Source organism: Gouania willdenowi, chromosome 18, assembly GCF_900634775.1.
Source record: "Gouania willdenowi chromosome 18, fGouWil2.1, whole genome shotgun sequence".
Lineage (NCBI taxonomy): Eukaryota > Metazoa > Chordata > Actinopteri > Blenniiformes > Gobiesocidae > Gouania > Gouania willdenowi.
Window position 1 is genome coordinate 17,877,509 of NC_041061.1, and position 25,285 is coordinate 17,902,793.

Below are 25,285 nucleotides of genomic sequence, written 5' to 3' on the forward strand. Positions count from 1 at the left end.
TGTATTTGAAGTTTCATTCACTGCTGAAAGAAGTTTCCATCAGTGGAAAGTTCACCTTTTGCTTTTACCACAGCACTGAGAGGTAAACAGTGCTGTCAGTCGAGGTGTCGCTTCAAAGAAACTCACACACCTCTGCTACAACATTACAGCCTATTTTAACCTTATTATTGTTTTGTGTTTTTCTCTCAAACTTCAAATCTCCAGCACAGGAAAAATGATCTGCAATCATTTGTGTTCATGAGTTTCTCCCAGAAAAAGTGATGTTTAATTTTATTTCATTCACCCAAAACTCAACATACCTGATAAGTTCAACTTATTTTAAAACAGACATTGGGCATAATTCTTTCTGTCTTTTTTTTTGTTTTTTAATTTGCCGACAGTTTTTAAAATTAAAAGAAAAGTTGGAGAGAGTCATACATTTTTGCAGCAAAACGTTTTTGATTGGATTTCTAAAATTTTTGGCATAAGTTTGAAGAATTGATTCATTAAGAGATATGGAAGTCTAAAAAAACTAAAGGAATTTCTATTTTTAAGGGTACAGCGTAAAAAAAAAAAAACAACTTTAAATTGTAATTCTATAGGCAAAGAGATTATAAAGCAGGTTTGTGATTCAAATATTAAAAATTTGTTAAAGGAGTTGTTTCATTTTCTCTACACCTGTATAAGAAATGAAAATTCTAAGTTTTTGTGTCTCTGTGTGCACACTGAAAACTTAAATGGACATAAAATTATGTTAGTTTTATATTTGTAATTAAACTGAATTTATTAATTTTCCCTATTTGTTCTACAGAATGTCCTAAAAATACAAAAGCTGTGTAAATGGAGTGACTCTCCATCACTAAAGACTTGATGCTGAAAAAAGTCACTTGACTTCTACTGGTATCATTTTGTGGCTTGTAAAATGTTAGTGTTTTTTTCAAAAAGATTAAAAATAGTATGTTTAAAAACAACTACAGACTTTTCTGTACAAAACCACTGACAGACACAAAGATGTGACCACAAACACATCCTGTTTCAATGAGAAAAAAGGAGAGGTGGTTCAAACAGAGCAGACAAGAAGATAAAAACTCAGACTAGCCGTGATCTCCTTAGTTCTGTTGTTTTTGATTAACCTTTTTAAAGTGTTAGCGGTAGTAGATTTATCATTTAAATAAATAAATAAATAAATAAATAAAGAGTTAAATCTGGCAGATATGTGCATAAAGCTTCGAGTGCTTGACAGAACTGTTGAAACGTATGTCTGTAAACTGAAAGTATAACTACTACATCTCTGTCAAATAATTTAAATTAAACATTCACCTTTTAAGTCTCCCAAAAGCAGGGTTATTCAACATTGGGTCATGACCCATGTGGGGTCACCTGGAAATTAATTGGGTTGCATGAAATGTCTACCAAATAAATTCTCAAACAAGTGTGTTCTATACTTTCACTTTCTCAAATGCAGTATAAAAACTTTGTCCACTAATGCAGGATGTTCTGTATTTGTAACAGTACAACAAACATGATCAAAAAAAAAAAAATATTTTAGACCAAGAAAGTCCCTGGGGTCACCAGAATTTGGGGTCAAGACAAGAAAAAGGTTGACAACCACTGCCCTAAAGTATTTAAATGTTTTTATTATGTAACCTGCCTAAAGAAAGGTTAATTAATTATTATTTATTTAATAAAAACATTCTTATTTAATTGTTTGTAAATATTGTCTGTTTTATTTTGAAAAACCGGAACTTTATTTTGGACGACCGGAAGTAGTATGCAAAAATCTCCAATGTAGCTTAACATCGCTAATACACACGGTGGAGCAGAAGCTTCTGTCCTTCCATGAGGTTAGGAAACAAGAAAAAAAGGTATGAAAATCTGCTTGTTTTGCTAAAAAATCTAATTAGTTATTTTGTTAAGTGTGTAAACTGGTTTAAATTCCATTGTAGAGGACAGAGAACCAAACAGGTACTTTTAATTGACCTGATTTCGTCCGTGAAATTCACCTTCTTGGTAAGCTAGCTTCCATGTGTTCTTAATTGAGTGTGTGTGGAAATACCACGTGGTGACCATGTTCGCTGCAACTAAGGGAGCATTAAAGAGCTGCACGATTTTGACAAAAAAAAAAAAACCTAATTGTGATTTTTCTGACAGATATTTCGATTTGATTCCCATTTTTTTTTTTATTTTTTTTTTTTATTTCATACATTTAAATGCATCCCCTCAGGGATCAATGGTTTATTTAATCTGATCAGGTTTATTAAGTTTTGATCAGCTTAATTTGAATTAACCTAATTTAAATGATCCTGATGACATCATTCCAGACCGTAATGATTAAACAAAAATAATTGTGCAAAACACATCTCGTGTAAGAAGTGGTATTTCACTATTAGGGCCTAGAATATTTTAAAGCATCAGAAGTTATCATTAATTCTGTCCATTTCAGCGTTCAACAGTAGATTCTGTTTTAATTGTTTGATTCTGATTCCATTAACGTGGATTTTATAGGGCCCTAGAGTAGTTGTTTAGCGCACTCAAAGACTCGCTCCTGCAAAAAAAAAAACAAAAAAAAAAAAACTCGCTGTAGCACATAAAAGGGTGTGTCCTGTAGCCATCTCTGATTGGCTGGCAGCCCAAGAAGGCGGTTCTCGGCAATCCTGATTGGTGAACATATACTGTATATCACTCAAATGATGGAGACGGAGAAAAAACCTCCAGCATCTGAGGTGAAGTTATTGCAGTAGTGAGAACCTTAATATTGATGCCATTAAAGTTAATCGTTCAGCCTTAGTGTATTGCACATTTTATGTTGTTTTTGAAGAATGTCTTGTGAGACTTTTACACTGTGAAGTGCCTGGTCATGTTCTCTATATGTGACTGAAGGTTAACACCATATTCAGCAGAAAGGTAGAATAAAAAAAGCAGAAAAGCTGTAAATGATTCATTTAATTTGTTTTTTTAAACAATTAATTTTGATTATATCAATAAAAATCTAAAATCCTATGTTGAAAAGGGTTAAAAAGAGAGACCATACATGTAGAAAAATACAAGTTATGCACTTTACCGTAGAGGGTAATGTATCTCTTATAAATACTGTAGGTGAATTAATTTGTAAAATGTGATGGTACAATTTCATTTCATTGTAATTAATTTTGTTTAGAATGATATATTCTAACACTGTTATAATTGTTGGGAAAATAACTGTAGTTATCTGCCTGTAAACTACAGTATTTTGTTTTTCTAATAGAAAAGATACGTTTTAATGCTGTACAACACTTTGAATCTAAATGGATAATATAGGATTACAACCTGAACTGAAGACCTGTTTTGTAAATACAGGTCAGGTCTTTATTTGATGCGTGGAAAAAAGTGAAGCTCCAGTCCTTGTCCACAACGAGGCTGATCTGCGATTCAGTTGATGTCGAGTCTCCCAGCTGAACTTTGAGCCTCCACCTCATCAGCTTCATTCCTGGTTTTCAACGAGGCTGACCAGTGATCCAGTTGATGGTGAGCCTCCATCCCATCACTCAATGGATTCTGTGGTAGGATTGTGTCAGTCCCACTGGCCGACACCAACGAGAGCCTATTTTGGATACCTTTTCTGACTTAGACTATCTCCCTGACTTGTGACTTAAACTTTGATAACTCTGAGATCCTTACAACTAAAAGTGTCCTGAGTCCTGTAAGTGTGAACTGGTACACTATACCAAAATGGATGTGATTGAGAGAGAAAGTATTAGGTTCCAAACGCTGTCATTGTATCAGGTTTTACAAATACTGATGTAGACAAGGAATTCCATGAGTATTTAAAGCAATTCATTGCTTGAGACTGCGTCCAAAATGGTCGCATATGTGAGTATATTTTCATTGTGTGCGAGTGAAAATTTTATCTGGTTGCGTTCGTGTGAGTGCGTATGGGTGACATTATATTGGACGGAGCGGCTCAGAGCTTCGTCACGTCCCACAGAGTGCACTTCTTTCTCTCTCTCTGTTTTTCTCTCTCTCGCTCCGCACTGTGGGTGAGGAGACGGTGTGCGCTCACGTAACTTGGCTTTGGGTAATACAACGGTGAATGCGCCGAGTGTAAACACTAATGTGCTCCTTTGGATTGCGCGCGGTCGGCGAATGGATCCAGGCATAACGAGCCCTTCACTGAGTGTGCGCTCACATTGAGGGCAGCAGTAAAAATGAAAAACCCACGGAGCGCAGTGACGGTCTACAACCTGCGGCTCTGAGGCCTAATGTGGCCCTTTGACTCTTTTGCAATGGCTACCTATAGCTTAAAAAAACAAACAAAAAAACAATTGAAATAAAGTTATTTTTTACAGAGGATATTAATGATGAATGACAAATTAAATCAAGATATAACAATTTGTTAACCTATAAATAAATCACGTTGTGCAATGACTCAGCACCTTCCTAGTTCACCTCCTGCAACATCTACAGACCATCAATTTTCCTTGCACCTGTGGCAAACCTTAAGTTTTAAATCCCTGGTAAGATTAAGACTTATTAAGACTAAACCAACAAAAACACTATTCTAGAATAAAATAGAGATTTTAATTGTGTGGGGCCAGATTCATTTAACCACGAATGTGCCGGTTAAATATGCATGCTTGCTTGTGATGACCACATGATAGTGTGTTATCAAATTCAAGTAGGTTTTGTAGCCTTTCAAATACATTAACTAAAAAAATGTATGTAACAATGTGTTCATGTAAACTGAGATGTGTTAAGAATTTGAAGATGCAAGACACTGTTTTATTTCTTGATGTCAATTTATTTTATTTTATTATAAACTGTTAAGTTTCCATTTACATGATCAATAAAAATCAAGTCAAACATTATTTGATATAATTTTATAGAATTTAAACCACTGTATTGTCTTTATTGAGAAGGCATTTTTTTGGCTTTAATCCAGGTGAGATGAGGTTAAATGGTTCCTTGTAGAGTAAAGGTTGCAGACCCCTGACCAGGGGAAGAGGGTTAGGAGACCCCACTATAAGAGCTGGACCCTCTGAATTTAATTCCATGGGGTGAAGCAATGCAGATGCAAAGTTGGTTATGCTACTAAGTTAATTCAAGTACGGCCTTTCTGCAAAATAAAAAAAAAAACAGAATACATGTAATCTGTTATGCTTTGCTGTTATTTTAAAACAATAGCTATATCTTCTTTTAAAATGAAATAAAATAAATTACTTTTTATTTCAGCCACTGCTTGTTGCAGAAAAACTTAAAATTGTCACTAAAACTTGAAAACATTTTGCAAATATCTCAAATCTTTTTTCAATCTTTACTTCATACAAACTACGGTACGCCAGTTAAGTCAACTATTTATCAGCATGCGTGGCTAGCTGTACACCCCCGTTCAAAAAAAGGATGCGATCAAATTCTGTGCTGGTGTGAGCAACTGAAAAAGGTGGTTGCACCAGTGCCACCACTGGAAATGTTAGTGTAGAGTCCTGATACTTGGAGGAATAGTATTGATGCCACTTGGCCGAACCAACTGTTTCTAGTGCACAGCTTGTAAGACGTATTGTTGATAGTTTACTTCCCCCTGCCGCTGCTGTAGTCAAATCACTAGGTCCCAATGCAAATCCAAAAGCTTTTATCGACCTGCTTGACTCAGCTTATGCTACGGTGGAAGAAGGGGATGAACTTTTAGCCCAGTTCCTTAATGTCAGTCAAAACTCAGGCGAGAAACCTTCCAACTATCTTCAAAGACTAGAGATCTTTTTGAATCAAATTGTGAAAATGAAAACTATTTCACCACAGGATTCTGACAAGCAGCTCTTAAAGCAGTTTTGTCGAGGCTTCTGGAACAACGCGCTGATTAACAACCTCCCGCTAGAGCAACGAAAAGATATCTTAGCCACTTGGACAATGCACTTAGCCAGCAACAGAACAATCACCCCGGAGCAGTGCATGTGATCGCAGGGGACTTTAACCATGCTGATTTGAAAGTAGTGCTTTCTAAATTTCACCAGCACATTAAATGTGCCACCAGGGGAGCTAGCACCTTGGATAAAGCCTACTCCAACATTAAGCGTGGCTGCAGGACCACTCAGCTGCCCCACCTGGGCTCCTCTGATCATATGTCACTGGTCTTGACTCAGGCATACAAACCACTGAAAAGGCGTTCACCCCCCACAACTCGGACTGTGACATCTTGGCCTGACGGTGCTCCGCAGAAGCTGCAGGACTGCTTTGAATGCACAGACTGGGACATGTTCTGCCATCAGGACTTGGAGGTATTCACATCAGCAGTACTTGGCAACATCCAACACTGTGTTAACACCGTCACAGTGGATAAGCACATCTGGGTGTTTCCAAATCAGAAGCCTTGGATGAACAAGCAGGTCAAGGAACCGCTGAAGGAGAGGAACAGTGCCTTCAGGTCTGGAGACAAGGAGCTGTACAGCTGCGCTCGTGCTGCTCTGAAGAGAGGCATCAGAGAGACCAAGACAGTCTACAAGCAGAGGATCAAGGAGGACTTAAGCAGCAACAACAGCCAGCAGATGTGGCAAGGGATCCAGCACATCACCAACTTCCAATCCAGCAACACCACCACAATCTCTGGGGACACCTTATTGGCAGAGGAGTTTAACCACTTCTTCGCCCGTTTTGAGGTTGAGACACCGGCGGGACCCACACTGCAGCTGACATTCCTCCATAGCCAGACCTTCACCATGGAGGAACAGGAAGTGAGGAGGGCCCTGAGGGCAGTGAACCCCCGAAAAGCTTTAACCAGTCCCTCTCCCAGTGCTCCATCCCATCCTGCTTAAAGTCCTTCACCATCATCCCTCTGCCAAAAAAGGACAATATTAGCAGCCTTAATGACTACCGACCAGTGTCATTCACCCTCATCATCATGAAGTGCTTTGAGAAACTGGTCTGGAGTCACATCATATCATGCCTGCTGCACACATTCGACCTCCATCAGTTTGCCTACATAGCCAACTGATCTACGTAGGACGCCACCGCTCTGCACACCACACTGACACACCTGGAACAGCAAGGGAGCTACGCGAGGCTGCTCTTCGTGGACTTCAGCTCGGCCTTCAACACCATCATCCCAAGCACACTGGTAGGCAAGCTGGAGGATCTGGGTCTCGCCCACAACATCTGCAACTTGATTATGGCCTTCCTGACAGACCGCTCCCAGAAGGTGAGAGTAGGACACCACCTGTCCTCAGCACTGAGCACCAGTTCTCCACAGGGCTGTGTACTAAGCCTCCTACTCTGCACCGTGTGACTGCACCCCCATCCACCCGAGCAACACTATCGTTAAGTTTGCAGATGATACCACGATGGTGGGGCTAATCTCAGGAGGAGATGAGACGGCCTATAGGGTGGAGGTGGAGAGGTGTCAAAATGGCGCACCACCAGCAACCTCACCCTGAACACCTCGAAGTCGAAGGAACTGATTGTCGACTTCAGGAGGTGTAAACCGGTCATTCAACCAATCACCATAAATGGGGATGGGATGGAGATGCTGTCAGAATTTCGGTTCCTGGGCATCCACATCAGTGGGGAATTGAGCTGGACTGTTAACTCCACAGCAATCCTGAAGAAGGCACAACAGAGACTCTACTTTCTGAGGATCCTCAGGAACAACAACTTAAAATCTGAGCTCTTGTGCTTCAACCACTGCTCGGTGGAGTCTGTGCTGAGCTGCGGCATCTCGCTGTGGTTTGCCAGCTGCACCACAGCACACAGGAAGAAACTCCAGAGGATCATAAACATTGCCCAGAGTCTGATTGGCTGCCCTCTCCCATTCCTGGACTACATATACAACACCCACTGCCTCAGGAGAGCCCACAACATCCTTCGGGACTCCTCACACCCCGGTCACCTCCTTTTCCAACTTTGCCCTCAGGGAGGCGTTTCAGGGCAAGACAAAAACTAACAGACCAAAAAACAGTTTCTACCCAAGAGCTGTTGTTGCCCTGAACGCCTTAAACCTCAACAAACCCCGAATCTGCTGTTTTAATCTTTTCTTGTAAAATATACCTCTTGTCTTGTAAATATCTTCTGGGGACTGTACAGTTTTTAAGATTAAAATGTCCTTCACTCTTCTATTTTTTTTTTGCAATTTTTTACAGACTGATTCAATGTTTTTTGCACTAATTATCTTTGCACTACCTTCTGCTGTTCACCCTTTTTTTTACGAGAGCTGTTTTTTTTTTTTTTTTTTTTTTTTTAACTTCGTTGTGCTTCTAAAGAGTAACAATGACAATTAAAGGATTCTGATTCTGATAACACACCCACTTTTCCAGAGTTTTTACTCCTTTTACGCACAGAGGAGGACAAACAAACTGCAAAAGCAAATTAGATGAAACAACATTTGGGGTTCTAGAAACCAAAAGCTCAAGCTGCAGCAAATGTGCATGAAGCATATCTTTCTGACCCATTTGATGCTCCTCAGTTTTTCTCCACCCAACCACCAGTTATGCAACAACTTCAGAAGCAAATTGTTGAACTGTAGGCTTAAATCGCTGCTCTCTCGATTCCTAAACAACTAATGTCTGCAGCAAACAAACCTACCAAGAAAAAGGAAAAAGACAAACAAAAACACAAACCAGTTAACAAAAAGATAACAACCTCAGAAGCCACATCTGTTACAGTTAAACCAAAGCCAAAACCATGGTACTGCTTTCACTGTGGCAAGGATGGGCATATTGCCACAAGCTGTAATGATCCTTCCAATCCGAAATTAGTGTAAATGAAAAAAACTCTGTTAAAAGAGAAACAACTTGCTTGGCAAAAAGACAATCCAACACCTGACAAACATTTAAACTAAACAGTGGTTCTATTGAGGGACAAATGGAAACAAGTAGAAACAAAACCAAGAGCCAAGTTAAAAGAGCACAGAGTGGCATAAACCAGAACCTTACTTAAAGGGCTAGTTGGTAGCAAGACCACTGCTAATGTTAAAGTTAATGGGCTTGTGTGCAACTCATTACTTGATAATGGGTCTCCGGTAACAACCATGTCCTTGTCCTTTTATAATCGTCACCTTTCAGATCAGACGATTCAACCAGTTGGTGACTTACTAGAGATTGAGGGGGCAAACGGCCAGTCAGTGTCTTACCTGGGGTATGTTTAATTTACACTCCAGTTCCCAAAATAGTTCATTGTTACTCAGCCTGAAATAGCAACACTTGCCCTTATAGTGCCAGATGTTCGTTCAAATAGTCTCACCCCACTGTTATTCGGAAACAAATACTCTTGATCCATTTTATGAACAGTTTTGTGATGACAATGCATTTCATAATGGTGCTTACTGTGGCTAACACCAAGTCTTGAGAACTTTACAAATCAGGCATAGGCAAAGTTTAGATGACCAGCTTGGCCTTATCAACCTAAGATATGATGGGCCAAGTGAAATCCCTGCTGGTGAAAAGTTAGTGCTAGAGGGGTATGCAAATATTGGCAATATAAACAATGAAAAATGTCTCCTACTTGAGAAACCTACCATGTCATCCTTACCTGGGAGAACATTTGTTGAATGTTGTCTCATTAATATCCCAAGAGACTCCCCTTACAGAATACCTGTAGTGGTACGGAATGAAACTGATCGACACGTTTACCTACCTGTTAGGTGTGTCGTTGGTGAACTTAGTGCTGTAAAAGAAATAGTTCAGACTAAAAACACTGCTAGTTGCAATAGCCACTGCCAGTCTACTAGCCAAACAATCAGCCAAGTTCTAACCTAAGCTTTGACCTTGGATGCTAGTATGACAGACAAGTTAAACATGTTTTCCAAGATATTCTCACATCATGATCTTCACTACGGACATGCAACATTCCATCAAACTAAAGGATGAGACCCCTTTCATTAGGGATACACCAAAACTAATTTTTTGGCTGAAATCGAAATAAATTAATAAATAAAATATTTGGCAAATTATTAGCGCCAATGCATATCTAGCTTTGAATGTGTATTGACTAGGGTTGGCCACTGAGAACGTCCTAACGTCCGGTTCCAGAACCGTTATGAAGATGTTTGCAATTTCGATTCTTTTTTTCGATTCACTAGTTTTTTTCCGCGGTGTTCTGTTTACGTGGAGTTTGTATAATATGCGTTCAGAACTGTGTGTGTGTGTGTGTTTGTGTGTGTGTGTGTGTGTGTGTGTGGCTACGGTTTCAGTTTGGACTGCAGAGCGGAAGGGAGATATGAACCAATCAAGCTTGTTCCATTTACTGAGGTCCGTGTGTGTTCGATGTGTCCGTGTGAAAGTCTGCATGTTTATGCCTTAGTCCATCCACTCTTTTCATTATATCCATGTCTTTTAAGGCTTTTATTAAATAGTGTCGGCTGTAGTCCGAGCCGTTGCCATCTTGGATTATGTCGTCACCAACGTGTCATCGCCTCAAGTCGTGCAAGCGCAGAATTACCCACATAACTGTGAAGAGGTATTATATTAGTCTATTTTCTTTTTAAAGTGGTGTTTTTTGTGCCTTTAGACTCCAATTGCATTTATGTATATAATATATTTTCTATAATATAAACAGGTTCACAATATAACTATTTTTATAGTTTCTGTTTCCACTGTATCAGAATAATAATCTTTCTCAACAAGAACTGTCACATGACTGCTCCAGGGTTTGTTTGAGTTTGTTTTATTTAGTTTCACATCTACCTGGGCTGAAGCTCTTTGTTTTTTAGAGTGTTGCCAACTTGTTTTTAGTTTTATTTCAGCAAGTTTCACTTTTACAGTTACAGTTGGGGACCTATGTAATTGAATACCCTAGTTACAGTACAGCAACCAAATTAAACTGTATCAACTAAGTGGAGTAAAAAAATTACCTGTTTAAAGGCTTTTTCAAATTAAAAAATTATCCTGTGAAATCTGTGACCTGTTGACCAGTACAACTCAAAGAATCGGAATCGAGAATCGTTCAGAACAGGAATCGGAATCAGAATCGTTAAACTAAACGATGCCCAACCCGAGTAGTAACCACTTTAATTAAAAGATTGCAATTTGTATAAATCCTTCTATTAATTACAGGACCGTGTGTGTGTTTGTGGAGTGAATTTCTCCCTGACGCGGTGTCTGTTCGACCTGAAACTTTTTTAACAGGTTCCACATACTTCGAGTGTGCATCCATTTTTTTGGACTTCTTTGGTGTTGCAAAATGTTTACTTTCATTTTATTTAGCCCGGACAGCACATTTATATATACCCAGAAATTAAACCTATTCAGCTTTTAACCTCAGTGTGAGTGGGTGCTAGCGCACCAATCTGTTTATTTACAACCTCTAATAATCAGTAGAATACCCTCTTCCAGTCCACAAAAGAAGGTAACATTTTTGTACTGCGAAAAGCTATGTAAGTGTAATGCAAAACGTCGCGTTGTGGTACTTTCAGGACTGTTTTTGCACGCATTGGGTGGGGACACACGCATTACGGCAACCAGGAGGACAGGTAGCGAGTTGCACGCACGCTATCTCAAATATGCCCTCACCTCACAAAGTATTTATAATAAAAATGAGTAAAATAAGAAATATACAAAAAGGCTCCAAAAACACACAAAATGACGCGAAAAAACACACATTACAGAAAAATACACCAAACAAAAAAATAAATAAAAATGAGTAAAAAAACACATTTATCATGTGCATGTCCCATAGAATTAAACCTGGGAAATTGCACACACTATTTTACTTTGCACCCACAAATATACCCCTTTATAACAGTACAGAGTATGTACACCTCTTTGTACATCCAACCTTCAAACACATACTCATTTGGCCATAATTGACAACCACACTTAAGCTCCCACTATATAAATACATACTTCCGACGGGCGCTGTACTAGTTAATATTAATGCTTCAAAGAATAAATCAAATAAAAACATGAAAATATTTATTTAGCATTGACATTCCAACCTGACCTCACTCAACCATGAAATAATATTGTGCAGCCCTATAACTGACAGAGCTGCTGAAAGAGTGTCACATTAAACATGTTCTCTCATTAAAACACAAAGTGCATTGAAGTTATTGATGAAAATCAGCTTCTTTGTTTTAATTTTTATCCAAGCATGTTCTTCAGACATACACAGCTTAGTGTGCTCTGTGTTTTTTGTAGTGTTGTTGTGGTCAAGACCAGTCTTGGTCTCGGGACCAAATTTTAAAGGTCTTGGTCTTGTCTCGGACTCTGAAGCATTTTGACTCGGTCTTGTCTCGGACTCCGGCTGCCCGGACTCGGGATTTTCCGTCAAGACCGTTCGAGACCAGCACTAATTCCTGCTATTTTTAATAGCAGGAATTTTTTGTAGTGTTGTTGTGGTCAAGACCAGTCTTGGTCTCGGGACCAAATTTTAAAGGTCTTGGTCTTGTCTCGGACTCTGAAGCATTTTGACTCGGTCTTGTCTCGGACTCCGGCTGCCCGGACTCGGGATTTTCCGTCAAGACCGTTCGAGACCAGCACTAATTCCTGCTATTTTTAAACTTTTTTTATAATGTGATAATACGGAGAAGAACGGGATAAAACAATCCTTTATTCATTATTTAATCCACCCCGTATAATGACCACAACCTTCCTTAATGTGACGTGTGTGACACACTCATACGTGTGTGACACACTCATACGTGTGTGGCTACGGTGTCAGTTTGGACCGCGGAGCGCAAGGGAGATATGAACTAATCACCGGTAAAAATCCCAGTAAAACTCCAGAAAACAATCACCATGAATAAATATTATCTCCCTGGTAAAGACAGTAGCTCTAACAACTGGTAAAATGATAAACTGATGATATTACAGCCTGTGAAGGCTGGATAGGGGACGCACTTATTCTGCTTCTGGGTCCTAGTGCCAGCCGAGCGGTGAAGCCTGTTCCGTTTACCGTGTTTACTGAGGTCCGTATGTGTTTAATAAGTCCGTGTGTGTCCGTGTGAAAGTCTGCATGTTTATGGATCTGTCCATCCACTCTTTTAATTATATCCATGACTTTTAAGGCTTTATTACATAATGTCGGCTGTAGTCCGGGCCGCCGCCATCTTGGTTTATGTCGTCACCAGCGCGTCATCGCCGCAGAGTTGCACTAGCACAGAATGAGTCAAATAACTGTAAAGAGGTCTTATATTAGTCTATTATCTTTTTAAAGTGGTGTTTTTTTGTAGCTTCAGACTCCAATTACATTTATGTATATAATATGTTCCCCACAATATAAACAGGTTCACAATATAATTATTTTTTATAGTTTCTGTTTCCACTGTATCCAGAATAATAATTCTCAACAAGAACTATTGATTGATTTGTCACATGACTGTTCCAGGGTTTGAGTTTGTTTTATTTAGTTTCACATCTACCTGTAGCTCTGTTTTTTACACTGCTGACAACTTGTTTGTAGTTTTATTTTAGAAAGTTTCACTTTTACAGTTACAGTTGGAAACCTTTGTTAATAAGCCAAATCAGCATTATCAGTACGCATGCGCGATTCCCGGGTCAATATATCCGGGTCAGAGTTCACGACTACCCAGCGTGTCAACAAAGCCCCTGTCTAGCGGAACAACCGGCTACTTATACGGACTTTTAGGCATTTACTTTGCTTAAGGTCGTTTTAAGGCAATATGCCAGGGTCCCATTGTTCAGTGCGTGGCTGTTCCAACGGTACACGTGGGCTTAATACGTGGATGAAAGAGTTTTGCCCCGTTCACGAGTGCAATAAAGGAACCTCACGATGTATATGCGACCCGCCATACGTACTCATCCCATTTCCTACTGAAAGAAAAGATCCAGAACGTTGTGCCGAATGGATTTAATCAGTAAGTTTGACAGATACTGTACTACATTAAAGCTAACTAGTAAACTAGTATATAAATATTATATTGTGGTGTACATGTTAGAGAGGTGTCTCTCACCCAGCAGGTTTCGGGGGTTTGTTGGCGTCCTTTTCTTTCTCGCCACAATATGCCCGATCCCCCCAGGATCAACTGTCAACATCGATCTCGAGCAGAGATTTATAATCAAGGTTGACAGCCTTTCGTTCCTGCTGTTTTGTCAAAACTATAGGCGCTTTTTGAAATGACAATGCAGAGGCAAGGGCCACCAGTTCTTTCTTCCTCTTCCCAGTAACAACGTGTCCACGTCTCTTACAATATTCTTTTAAAACATCCACTTTACAACGCTCAAAATATTCAATATCTTTGTCAGACTCGGCCATATTTACGTTTTATGATACGAGCTAGGCGGGAGCTGGGTAGTTCTGACCTTTGACCCGGACCAGCATGCTTTGCGCGCAGCGAGATGCCGAATCCACTTATTGAATATCTTAGTTACATTACAGTAACCTAATTAAACTATATCAACTAAGTGAATTAATAAAAATGGACTGCATAAAGGCTTTTTCAAACTAGAAAATAATCTTGTGAAATCTGACCTGTTGACCTGCACAACTCAAAGAATCAGAATCAAGAATCATTATTTCTTGGCAGAAATGCTTTTAAACACTTGCTGTACATTCAGCTGACATAAAAAAGCTTGTTTTCAAATATGTAGAATAATTGTGAATTTATCAGTAGCAGTAGTAGTTTTAATATTTTAGTTAATTTTTTGCAGGCACCTTTTTTGTCCGTCAAATGTATTTAAAAGAAACTAAAATTAAAGAGAGAATGTTATTTAACTTTTAAACCTTGTCATAATTTTATTTATTAATGTATTTTTAAATTAAAAAAAAAATGTTTATGGTCTTAACTCGGTCTCGGCTCCCGAAAGTCTTGGTCTTGTCTTGGTCTCGGTGCATTCTGGTCTCAGGCAAGTCTTGGTCTCGGATAGTGTGGTCTTGAACACAACACTATCTGATTATGAACAGCTGCTTGTGGACTGCTTTCTGCTGTAATGGTTATGGCTCAGGGCCTCGATAAAGAGCTGATTCTGGTTAAATAAGAAGGTTAATCACGTGTTTACATACAGCCAGAGACCAAGTGTGACAACACATCCACCTGTACAAGTACGTGTCACGGTACCAGCACCAACCATGTATTAGTTGGCTGTTTGTTGCTCTTTCCCTCCTCAGTTAGGGTGAGTTCATGTGTCTGAGAAACTTAAAGTAATTGTTTAATGTCACACTATATATAGATCCACACACTAACACAGTGGTCTATGATCAAAGAAAAGTCTTTATTTGGTGCCATTTTTACTTTGTATGACAAAACTTTTACAACAATAAAATATGAAACAAAGTGTATATAATCTAAAAACCTCTAGGGATGGAATTTTTTTTAGGTATGACTACAAAATACTTTACATGGGAGTAAACACGTTCCTCCTGCCTCCGTGTTTGAGATCTGGTGAATGAAGAAACTATTGGAGTTGCATAAGTCAGATTGTCTGAGCTTTGGTTGATTCCCTGTTAACAAGAAGAAGATTTCAGATCAGAAAAGTGATTTCATCATTTAATGTGAGTTACTGAAGAACATGCTCAGCAGGTAAAACCTACCTCTGTGTCTGTAGCTGGAAGAGCTGGAAAGTTGTGGGAAAGAGAAAATGTTTATCACTAAAAGGCCAAACTTACAGAATCCAAAGTGAAAGTGGTTTAAGTAGCGTACTTGAGGATCTGCTGCTGTTGGCTTTAAGCATCTTGAACATTAAAATTATTAATAAAATGGAGGTGACTAGCAAAGCTCCACCCAGGCTATATTCCAAGACCGAATAGTTGGAACCATCTGCAGAGAGACAGACAGAGGAGGTTCAGTTCTGTGTCACATCAAAGTTTTGGGTCTAAAAACAGTAATCAGGGCTGTGTTAGCATGCTGTTTGTGCGTCTCATGAGATGATTTCTGAGAAAGTCAATGTTTTGGGGAAAGCAAGAACATCAGATGAAATCATCACAAAACGTCAAAGTCATCTTTATTGTCAATTTTTCAACATGTGCTGGAGATAAGTAATTTATTTATTTATAAAGCGCTTTTTGTAGATAATATAACAAAGTGCTGTACAGAGCTGTGGAGAAATAAAGAGCAGCATCATAATAGCATAATAAAACATGAGTGCATATATATCATAGGAACAGCATCATAAAAAGGATAATAGGGCGACCGTGGCTCAGGTGATAGTGGGTCGTCTTCTGATTGAGAGGTTGGGGGTTTGATCCCAGTACCTGACTATGTGTCGAAGTGTCCTTGGGCAAGACACTGAACCCTAAATTGCTCCCAGTGGTCGACTAGCGCCTTGCATGGCAGTCCTGTCCCACTGGTGTGTGAATGTGGGAATGAATGGGTGAATGAGCTGATATGTAAAGCGCTTTGAGACTGCTTCAGTGTGGTGATAAAGCGCTATATAAAATCAAGTCCATTTACCATTTAATAAAAACTTAAAATCCAGTTAACTAAAAGCTTTTCTGAAAAGCGAAGTCTTCAACAGTTTCTTAAGTGTCCACACAGTTGAGCTCCCGGAGAGACTGGTGCAGATTATTCCAGAGTCTGGGGGCAGCCTGGAACGCCAGGTCTCCTCTGGTTTTAAATGTAGTTTTTGGGATCTTTAGGAGACTCTGACCTGAAGACTAAAGACTGTGCCCCGAAGTGAAGGGGCACAACAAGTCTGAGATGTATTGAGGGGCCTGACCATGTAACGCTCAGAAAGCAAGAACTAAGATTTTATAGTTTATTCGAAACTTGACTGGAAGCCAGTGCATTAAAATACTAGATGCCAACTGCTATCCACAACAATAAAATCCACAAATCCAACTATGATTTAAAAATTTCCGTGCATACACAATACCTTTAACAGTAGCCTCACCCGATACCAGAACTGATTGTTCCTCGAACATAAAATTAAATGTACATAAATAATTATGAACAAAGTTACACAATGAAGTTGTATTTATATTCTGGTGTTTTATTTATGTCCATGTCAGATACTTTAACTATAAATGTGTTCTTTATGTAACCAATCATTAAACAGTTTGACATGTTGCAGCACTTCTTACCTTTGAGCTCCAGTCTGGTTCCATTTCCAAACACGATGCGTCCACACACAGTAACTGCACAGTAGTAGGTTCCAGCATTAGACTGATCCAGGTTGTTCAATGACAGGTTGGAGACACAGGTGTGTGTTTTATTTGTTTTCCTCTCACACTGTGACACATTCTTGTCACTTTGGGTGTAGATGAGACTTGGATGATGTTCCTCAGAGTTCTTGAACCAGTAAACACTGGGTTCTCCATCACAGCTCCCAGTGGATGCTGTGCAATTTAGAGTCACTGAGTCTCCTGGATGGATTGTCTCATAGTCTGATTGTTGGACCAAAGCGTTAAATAAAGACTTTGCATCTTTTACAAAGACAGTGGTTCCCTCTGAAAACTCCAAGCTAAAACTATGCATAGATTTAGCACAGTAGTAAGTAGCTGAGTCAGAAACTTGTACATCAGAAATAATCAGGATTAAACTTTGGTTTTCATTCTTCAATGTAAAGCGTTTTTTGTCCTTAAAATCTCCATGAAAAGTTCCTTTTCTGCCATATGAATGGTGGATAGACATAATTTTTGGTTCCTACCTTAGACACTGCTTGTACCAGAAAAACATTGATAATTTATCATTATCATAAAAACACTGCAGAGTTACATTGTCACCAACATGAACTGAAATCAAACGTCTCTCCTGATACAGAGACGAGGACGATGATTGACAGGTTTCTTGAGCTGAAACATGGAGAAAAACAAACACACCATCATTCACAGCTAAAGAAAAGTCTGAGTCTCTACAAAGTGAAGAGTATAAAGTTAAAGTGTCAGAAAGAAAACTCACCGATGCTGAGCAAACAGATCAGAGAGAGGACAAAGTGTGCACAAGTCATGGTGCTGGAATTCTGGGGTTGACAGGAACTGAAGCCGCTCTTAAGAACAAGGATTATACTTGATTGGTCGGACTGAAATGACACTGCACGCCCAACTAAGGAAACATCATCACATGTTCACTGGTAGCTTTGATGTCAGCAGGTTCTGTACATGAGCAGATTCACTGCATCCACTGATACAAGACTTTTATATTCAACATCTGGATGGAAATCACTGTAAATACACATTAGTCACTAAGAAACACACACAGCTGATGATGATGTTAGATAATGAAGCTTTAATAATGTGCTGAGATGACATTTTACACTTTTTTTAGGATCTATGTTTAAATACAGAAAGTAAATTTATTTCTGACACGTAATGGATTTTTTAAAATCTAAATGGAATGTGGTTTAAATTACTTTTAATAGTCCTAATGTTTGATATTTGCTTTTAAAGGATTTGATCTGATTAATTCCACACACTCTTGATAACAATGATCCTGTACATTGTATTGTGTGTATGGAGACTTGTTGCTCTTTTTGCTTCACTTTGAGCATCAAGTCCTGAGATATTATAAATATCAAACATGTTAACAGTTATTGTGTCATGCTCACTTTACATTTATTTCCTGTGTATTTTGAAGTGTTATTGGTGGGACGTATTAGTAGAAAAACACACATTTTGTATATGTTGGTCTGTGAGAGACGGTGCATACACTTTTACATCCTGTCCAAACCACAGTAGCTGCTTCACTGACTGAGAACAGTGAGTTTTTAGTAAGAGCTCAGTTTGTTTTCTGCTGTTAACGTGATGAAAGGAGAGCTTTGATCCACACAGCTACAGAGGACTACCATCAACATGTCTTCATGGTTCAGCTCTTCCTGAATGACATGTCAGCCTGTTATTCACACGCTTAGAGCCTCATCATATATGATCATAGATATGTAAATGTTAGGAGATGGTTGAGGTGGTTCTAGTTTCTGATAAAGGAGCACTGGCAGGCTTCCTTAGTGAAGTGGTTTAGACATGTGAGAGAGGAAAGCTCAGTGTCAACCTAAGGCCCATTGATGTGTTTCTATCTGGTCTGGGATTAACTTTAGATTCTCCTGGAAGAGATGGTGGTAGTGGTTTAGAGAGGCCTGTCTGGGCTTCATTGCTGAGGCTGCTGTCCTTCCAAACTGGACACTAATGAGCAGATAGTGATGTGTATGAGTGTCTTTGCTTATGTGAATATATAGTTGGTGCTAAGGAGCCAGAATATGAACTAACAAAGAGCAAGTAATTTGTTGCGTATAAAGCTGAGCGGATCAACTGCTCACTGTCATGTTTTCTCAAAGTTTACATTAATGAACAAAGGATGGAAGTGGAATGGTAGCTGAGTGGTCAGTGGTGACCAATATAGGATAGATGAAGATATGCTGAAATAATATTTCAAACCTGAGTTGACAGACTGGCGAGACAGACTGTGCCACCGCCGGTGGGCCAGACGGAAACAGATCTGGTAAGACAGATGGTGACACCTCTGGCGGGCCAGACGGAAACAGATCTGGTAAGACAGATGGTGACACCTCTGGCGGGCCAGACGAAGGCGATTCTTCTGGCGAGACAAACGGGACCACCTCTGGCGAGACAGACAAAAGAGGGGTGCGGGGAGCCGGAACTGGCGGCTACGTTGGCGGCCTGGTGTGGGGAGCCGGAACAGGCGGCGTTGTGCGGGAGCTGATACTGGCGGCAACGTTGGTGGCCTGGTGCAGGGAGCCTGCACTGCCAGCAGCATTGGCTTAACCTGGAAACTAGGAGACTCAGGAACACTAGTCAGGAAACTGGGGAACACAGGAATGCTAGCCTGGAAGCTAGGGGACACTGGAAAGCTAGCCCGGGAGGTAGGGGACACAGGAATGCTAGCCTGGAAGCTAGGAGACACAGGAACGCTAGTCTGGAAACAAGTAGACACAGGAATGCTAGGCTAAAAGCTCAGGCTCAGAAAATCTAGCCTGGAAGATAGGAGATTCTGACTGGGAACTGGACTGTAACTGAAGACTGGATAAAGGCTGGATACTGGACTCCAACTGAGTGTTGTGTGCTGAGGAGGGACTTAGCTTTTGATGGTGCGTGGATTCTGGTGACGAGGAGGATCTGGGGGCTGAGGTCGTCTCTGAAGGTGGAGTATAGGGAGAACCTGGCAACCTCTTGAATCTGTGTCCTTTACAAAGACAGAGGTTCCCTCTGAAAACTGCACTTTTAACTGATAACTGTATTTCTATTTCCTCTAACAACTGAGATACTTCAACATCTGCAGGAAAATGCTCAGGATGTTTGATGAGTCTGTGGTGCCAAGTGTGATCCTCTATGCTATTGTTTGCTGGGGGACAAGGCTAAGGGTCACAGATTCAAACAGACTAAACGGACTGATTTGCAAGGCCAGCGACGATGTGGAAGTAAAACAGGACTTTCTGACAGCGGTGCTGTATCTCTATAAAGAGCTGATTGTGGTCGAATAAGAAGGTTAATCAAGTTATTTGTATAAGTGTGACTGCACGTCCACCTGTACAAGTACGTGTCACGGTACCAGCATCAACCGTGTATTAGTTGGCTGTTTGTTGCTCTTTTCCTCCTCAGTTAGGTTGAGTTCATGTATGTGGGAAACTTGAAATAATTGGTTAATGTCATAATATATATAGATCCACACACAAACACAGTGGTCTATGATCAAAGAAAAGTCTTTATTTTGGTGCCATTTTTACTTTTTTTCATATTTTATTGCTGTAAAAATTTTGTCATACAAAGGGTATATATTCTAAAAAACTCTAGGGATGAATATTTTAGGTATGACTACAAAATGCTTTACATTTGGTTGTTTCTACATCTTTACATGGGAGTAAACACATTCCTCCTGCCTCCGTGTTTGAGATCTGGTGAATGAAGAAACGATCGGAGTTGCATAAGTCAGATTGTCTGAGCTTTGGTTGATTCCCTGTTAACAATAAGAAGATTTCAGATCAGAAAAGTGATTTCATCATTTAGTGTGAGTTACTGAAGAACATGCTCAGCAGGTAAAACCTACCTCTGTGTCTGTAGCTGGAAGAGCTGGAAAGTTGTGGGAAAGAGAAAATGTTTATCACTAAAAGGCCAAACTTACAGAATCCAAAGTGAAAGTGGTTTAAGTAGCGTACCTGTGGATCTGCTGCTGTTGGCTTTAAGCATCTTGTACAGTAAAATGATTAAAATGATCGATATAACTAAGGTGATTATCAAAGATCCTCCCAAGACATACGCCAAGACAGAATAGCTGGAATCATCTGCAGAGAGACAGACAGAGGAGGTTCGGTTCTGTGTCTAAAAACAGTAATCAGGGCTGTGTTAGCATGCTGATTATGCATCTGATGAGATGATTTGTGTGAAAGCCAATGTTTTGCCTTAAACAAGAACATCAGAATAAATCATAAAAACATCCATGGAGATGAGAGGAATAAATGAAATACTTATTTTGCAGATTTGGTAAATCACATTGACAGTGCTAAAGATATTTTTGTTTCTTTCCAATATTTTGCATCTTCCTCCTGTACTTTTAGGGTATGCTGCGAAGCGAGATTACCTCTTATTGCTCTAACTTCCAGGATTTAATCGGTGTGTGCTGTCCTACAAAGCTCGCTATCTTCTTATGGAGCTAAATCACCATGGTAACTTAGGCCAGGACCAGGTTTTGTTTTGGCTAGGATCTGAGCGAGTACTAAAGCCCCGCCTCCTGACCAATCAGTTCTCTTAGAAAACCATTGCCCATTGTTAGAAGATCCAGGTTGGTGCAGATCTGAAAGCTGCGTTTAGGAAAGAAAGATTATTAATGAATAAATGCAATCCTTTCATTTATCAATGACATCTTTTAGGAAAGATATAGATTTATATCTGATGGACTGATCTACAGTCAGCTGATGAGGCCTGTGTCTCCGTATGTGCGGACGGTGAAATCATTAATTAATTCATTCATTCATTCATACGCTAGCAAGGCTGACAACATCAGCAGGAACATACAGTGAAACAATGTGCTCTCATCCCAGTGTGTGATAAATCCACTTGAATAGAAATGCGTGTGCTGTAATAAAGTTTAACTGATCAAAGCGCTTTCTGTTTATCGTCCAATAGATTCATATCATAAATAATCTCTGGCTTTTACGCATTAACAGCGTCAGCAGCTTCCTCTCTGTGTTTTTTCATTCCTGCCTTTTCTGTAACAACAGTGTTGTTTTTGGTCTGAATTATGGATTTTAATTATTCGTAATATTAAACTTAAGCAACACCTAACCTGGTCGGGACCAGGTTATGAAGTGGATCAGATCTGAGCAAGTATAAAAGCTCCGCCTCCTGGTGCGCACTGCACTAACACTGTTGCCCTTTGCTGTCATTATGGATTTAAATTCATTATATTTGTTTAAGATAATAAGCTGTTCCTCCATTTTGAAGAAAGGTTGCTTTGCCAGTTTTCACCTTTGTAATGATTGGTCAGACACTGCAATCTCCACCCTTTTTATGGGAGGGCGCACGTACCGAAGCTGAAAACACGGCTTAAATTAGTGTTGTTATCGACCTTCGTAGGACAGCTTCTCTCTGACGGGGAATGCTTGGTTAGGTGAAGCTCGCTAACGGTGATTAATCCAGGATATAATTATCTAGCTTCGTAGCATAGGCCCTTAAAGATTGCACATTTATTTGTGGCTAATGGATTAGATGGATTGCTGGGGTTATTTTGCTGTTTAGTAGATCATCAGCAACAAGTTAGCGCTTGTAGTGAAGTCAATACATTTTTTATGAGTACAAGCCTTTGGGAACTCAAACTACAGGGTAAGGTTACTGTCATCAATGTAGTGTGTACACATAAAATTTGTGCATCGAATCACAGTTGCATTTGTGGAATTTATTGCCGTGGAACCAAATCTAATTTCTGTGGATACAAATATGACACGATAAATTACAATCAAAACTTTGTCAACAGGTCACTGTCGAGTAAACAACTCCTATGCAAACCTCCTATGCGTTAGCAGTTGACATCCAGTATTTTAGGCATTATTGCCATTTAACATGAGATGTTGTTGAAGAATTGGGACATTGCCCCAAACGGTCACATAAACACGACAAGGAAACAAAATCACGTTAGGCTATTCTCTCTCTCTCTCTCTTTACTTTGTTGTTACTTGCATTTCCCTACAATATTATATTTACACAGAAGTGAATTAACGTATTTTGTTCCTCTACAACTTCTGTTTCAAATGTTGGCATCGACACTGGATGATTTTGCCTTTGTGATGTATTTTTTACAGTAATTACTTGTGTTGGATTCGGCAATAAAATCCACATAACTCACTCCATACCGGAACCTTTGATGGTTCCTCAAACATAAAACTATATGTTCATAATTTATTATAAACAAGGTTACAACATCGCATTGTTTTTATAATCAGGTGTTTTATTTGAGCCCCTGTGAGAGACTGTACCTTTAAATGTGTTTTTTTATGAACACAATCATCCAACAGTTTGACATGTTGCAGCACTTCTTACCTTTGAGCTCCAGTTTGGTTCCATTTCCAAACACGATGCGTCCACACACAGTAACTGCACAGTAGTAGGTTCCAGCATTAGACTGATCCAGGTTGTTCAATGACAGGTTGTAGACACAGGTGTGTGTTTTATTTGTTTTCCTCTCACACTGTGACACATTCTTGTCACTTTGTGTGTAGATGAGACTTGGATGATGATCCCCAGAGTTCTTGAACCAGTAAACACTGGGTTCTCCATCACAGCTCCCAGTGGATGCTGTGCAATTTAGAGTCACTGAGTCTCCTGGATGGATTGTTTTAGAGTCTGATTGTTGGACCAAAGCGTTAAATAAAGACTTTGCATCTTTTACAAAAACAGTGGTTCCCTCTAGAAACTCCAAGCTAAAACTATGCATAGATTTAGCACAGTAGTAAGTAGCTGAGTCAGAAACTTGTACATCAGAAATAATCAGGATTAAACTTTGGTTTTCATTCTTCAATGTAAAGCGTTTTTTGTCCTTAAAATCTCCATGAAAAGTTCCTTTTCTGTCATATGAATGGTGGATAGACATAATTTTTGGTTCCTGCCTTAGACACTGCTTGTACCAGAAAAACATTGATAATTTATCATCATCATAGAAACACTGCAGAGTTACATTGTCACCAACATTAACTGAAATCAAACGTCTCTCCTGATACAGAGACGAGGACGATGATTGACAGGTTTCTTGAGCTGAAACATGGAGAAAAACAAACACACCATCATTCACAGCTAAAGAAAAGTCTGAGTCTCTACAAAGTGAAGAGTATAAAGTTAAAGTGTCAGAAAGAAAACTCACCGATGCTGAGCAAACAGATCAGAGAGAGGACAAAGTGTGCACAAGTCATGGTGCTGGAATTCTGGGGTTGACAGGAACTGAAGCCGCTCTTAAGAACAAGGATTACACTTGATTGGTCGGACTGAAGTGACACTGCACGCCCAACTAAGGAAACATCATCACATGTTCACTGGTAGCTTTGATGTCAGCAGGTTCTGTACATGAGCAGATTCACTGCATCCACTGATACAAGACTTTGATATTCAACATCTGGATGGAAATCACTAAAATACACAGTCACTAAGAAACACACACAGCTGATGATGATTGTGTTAATGACTGAAATGGTTCAGTTTGTTTCGTCACTAATGATGTTTTTGATCCACCTTTTAGCCAAGCAAATAAAAGATTTATTCATTTTACGAAAAAAAACATATATCTTTTTTCTAAACTTTGTGTAGTTTCAAGACAGTCGTTTTAAAGGCTGATTGAGACATACATTATTTAAAAAAATATATAAATGTGTTCCTATAGGTCCTTGTTTAGTAGAAAGTACTGAGACATAATGAATATATCAATCATTTTAATCCATTGAATTTTTCTATTTAGTAGAATTATTTTTAGATATTTGGGGGTCTCTGAGAAACATTGCATGCATTTGTACATCCTGTTAAAACCACAACAGCAGCTTTACCTACTGAAAGCAATGAGGTAGTTTTTTTTTTTTTTACCATCTTAGGTTATATTTGTCAAGTGACTGAAGTGTGAAGTGTTGGTGGTGACCAGATTTCAGAGAAAACAAAGTAGAGGAAAGAGAGATGGTGTAGTGATGAAGTTAAAATGTTTATTTAAAGAGTAACTGAACCCCAAGATCACCTTTTTTCTGCTGAAAACAAATGTAATTGAGTATGAAGTAGTGTTTTTTTTTTTTATCGATCATAGTCAAACTTGACATTTTAGTCAAAGTATTTCAATTTGGTCTACTTTTCTTTAAAAGTCCAGTCTGATGCTTTTTTTCACCCGTCTCCATTTGTTCTAACAACCCCAACAACATAGTATTCGAGATTTTTTTCCCCAAACTTGCCTGTTTTCTGGAGTTTTAGCCCTCTGAAAAGCCATTTTCTGAGCAGTTTTAAAAATGGGCTGATTCGCGGCCTACTTATGCATATTCATGAA

The 25,285-nt window shown here is 39.3% G+C and overlaps 2 protein-coding genes across 2 annotated transcripts in view; both read right to left on the minus strand.

Moving 5' to 3' along the window:
* LOC114480202 (uncharacterized) overlaps nt 1–25,285 on the minus strand; it is a 95,984-nt gene that overhangs the window by 55,023 nt on the left and 15,676 nt on the right. The gene's annotated exons all lie outside the window — the stretch shown is intronic.
* LOC114480199 (immunoglobulin kappa light chain-like) lies at nt 19,697–24,356 on the minus strand. The gene is made up of 6 exons (XM_028474114.1): nt 24,131–24,356; nt 23,314–24,024; nt 20,937–21,062; nt 20,828–20,850; nt 20,612–20,737; nt 19,697–19,966 (listed from the first exon to the last, which is right to left on the minus strand). Exons 1-5 carry the CDS (start codon nt 24,177–24,179, stop codon nt 20,624–20,626), a joined length of 1,023 nt encoding a protein of 340 aa, XP_028329915.1. The 5' UTR covers nt 24,180–24,356; the 3' UTR covers nt 19,697–19,966; nt 20,612–20,623.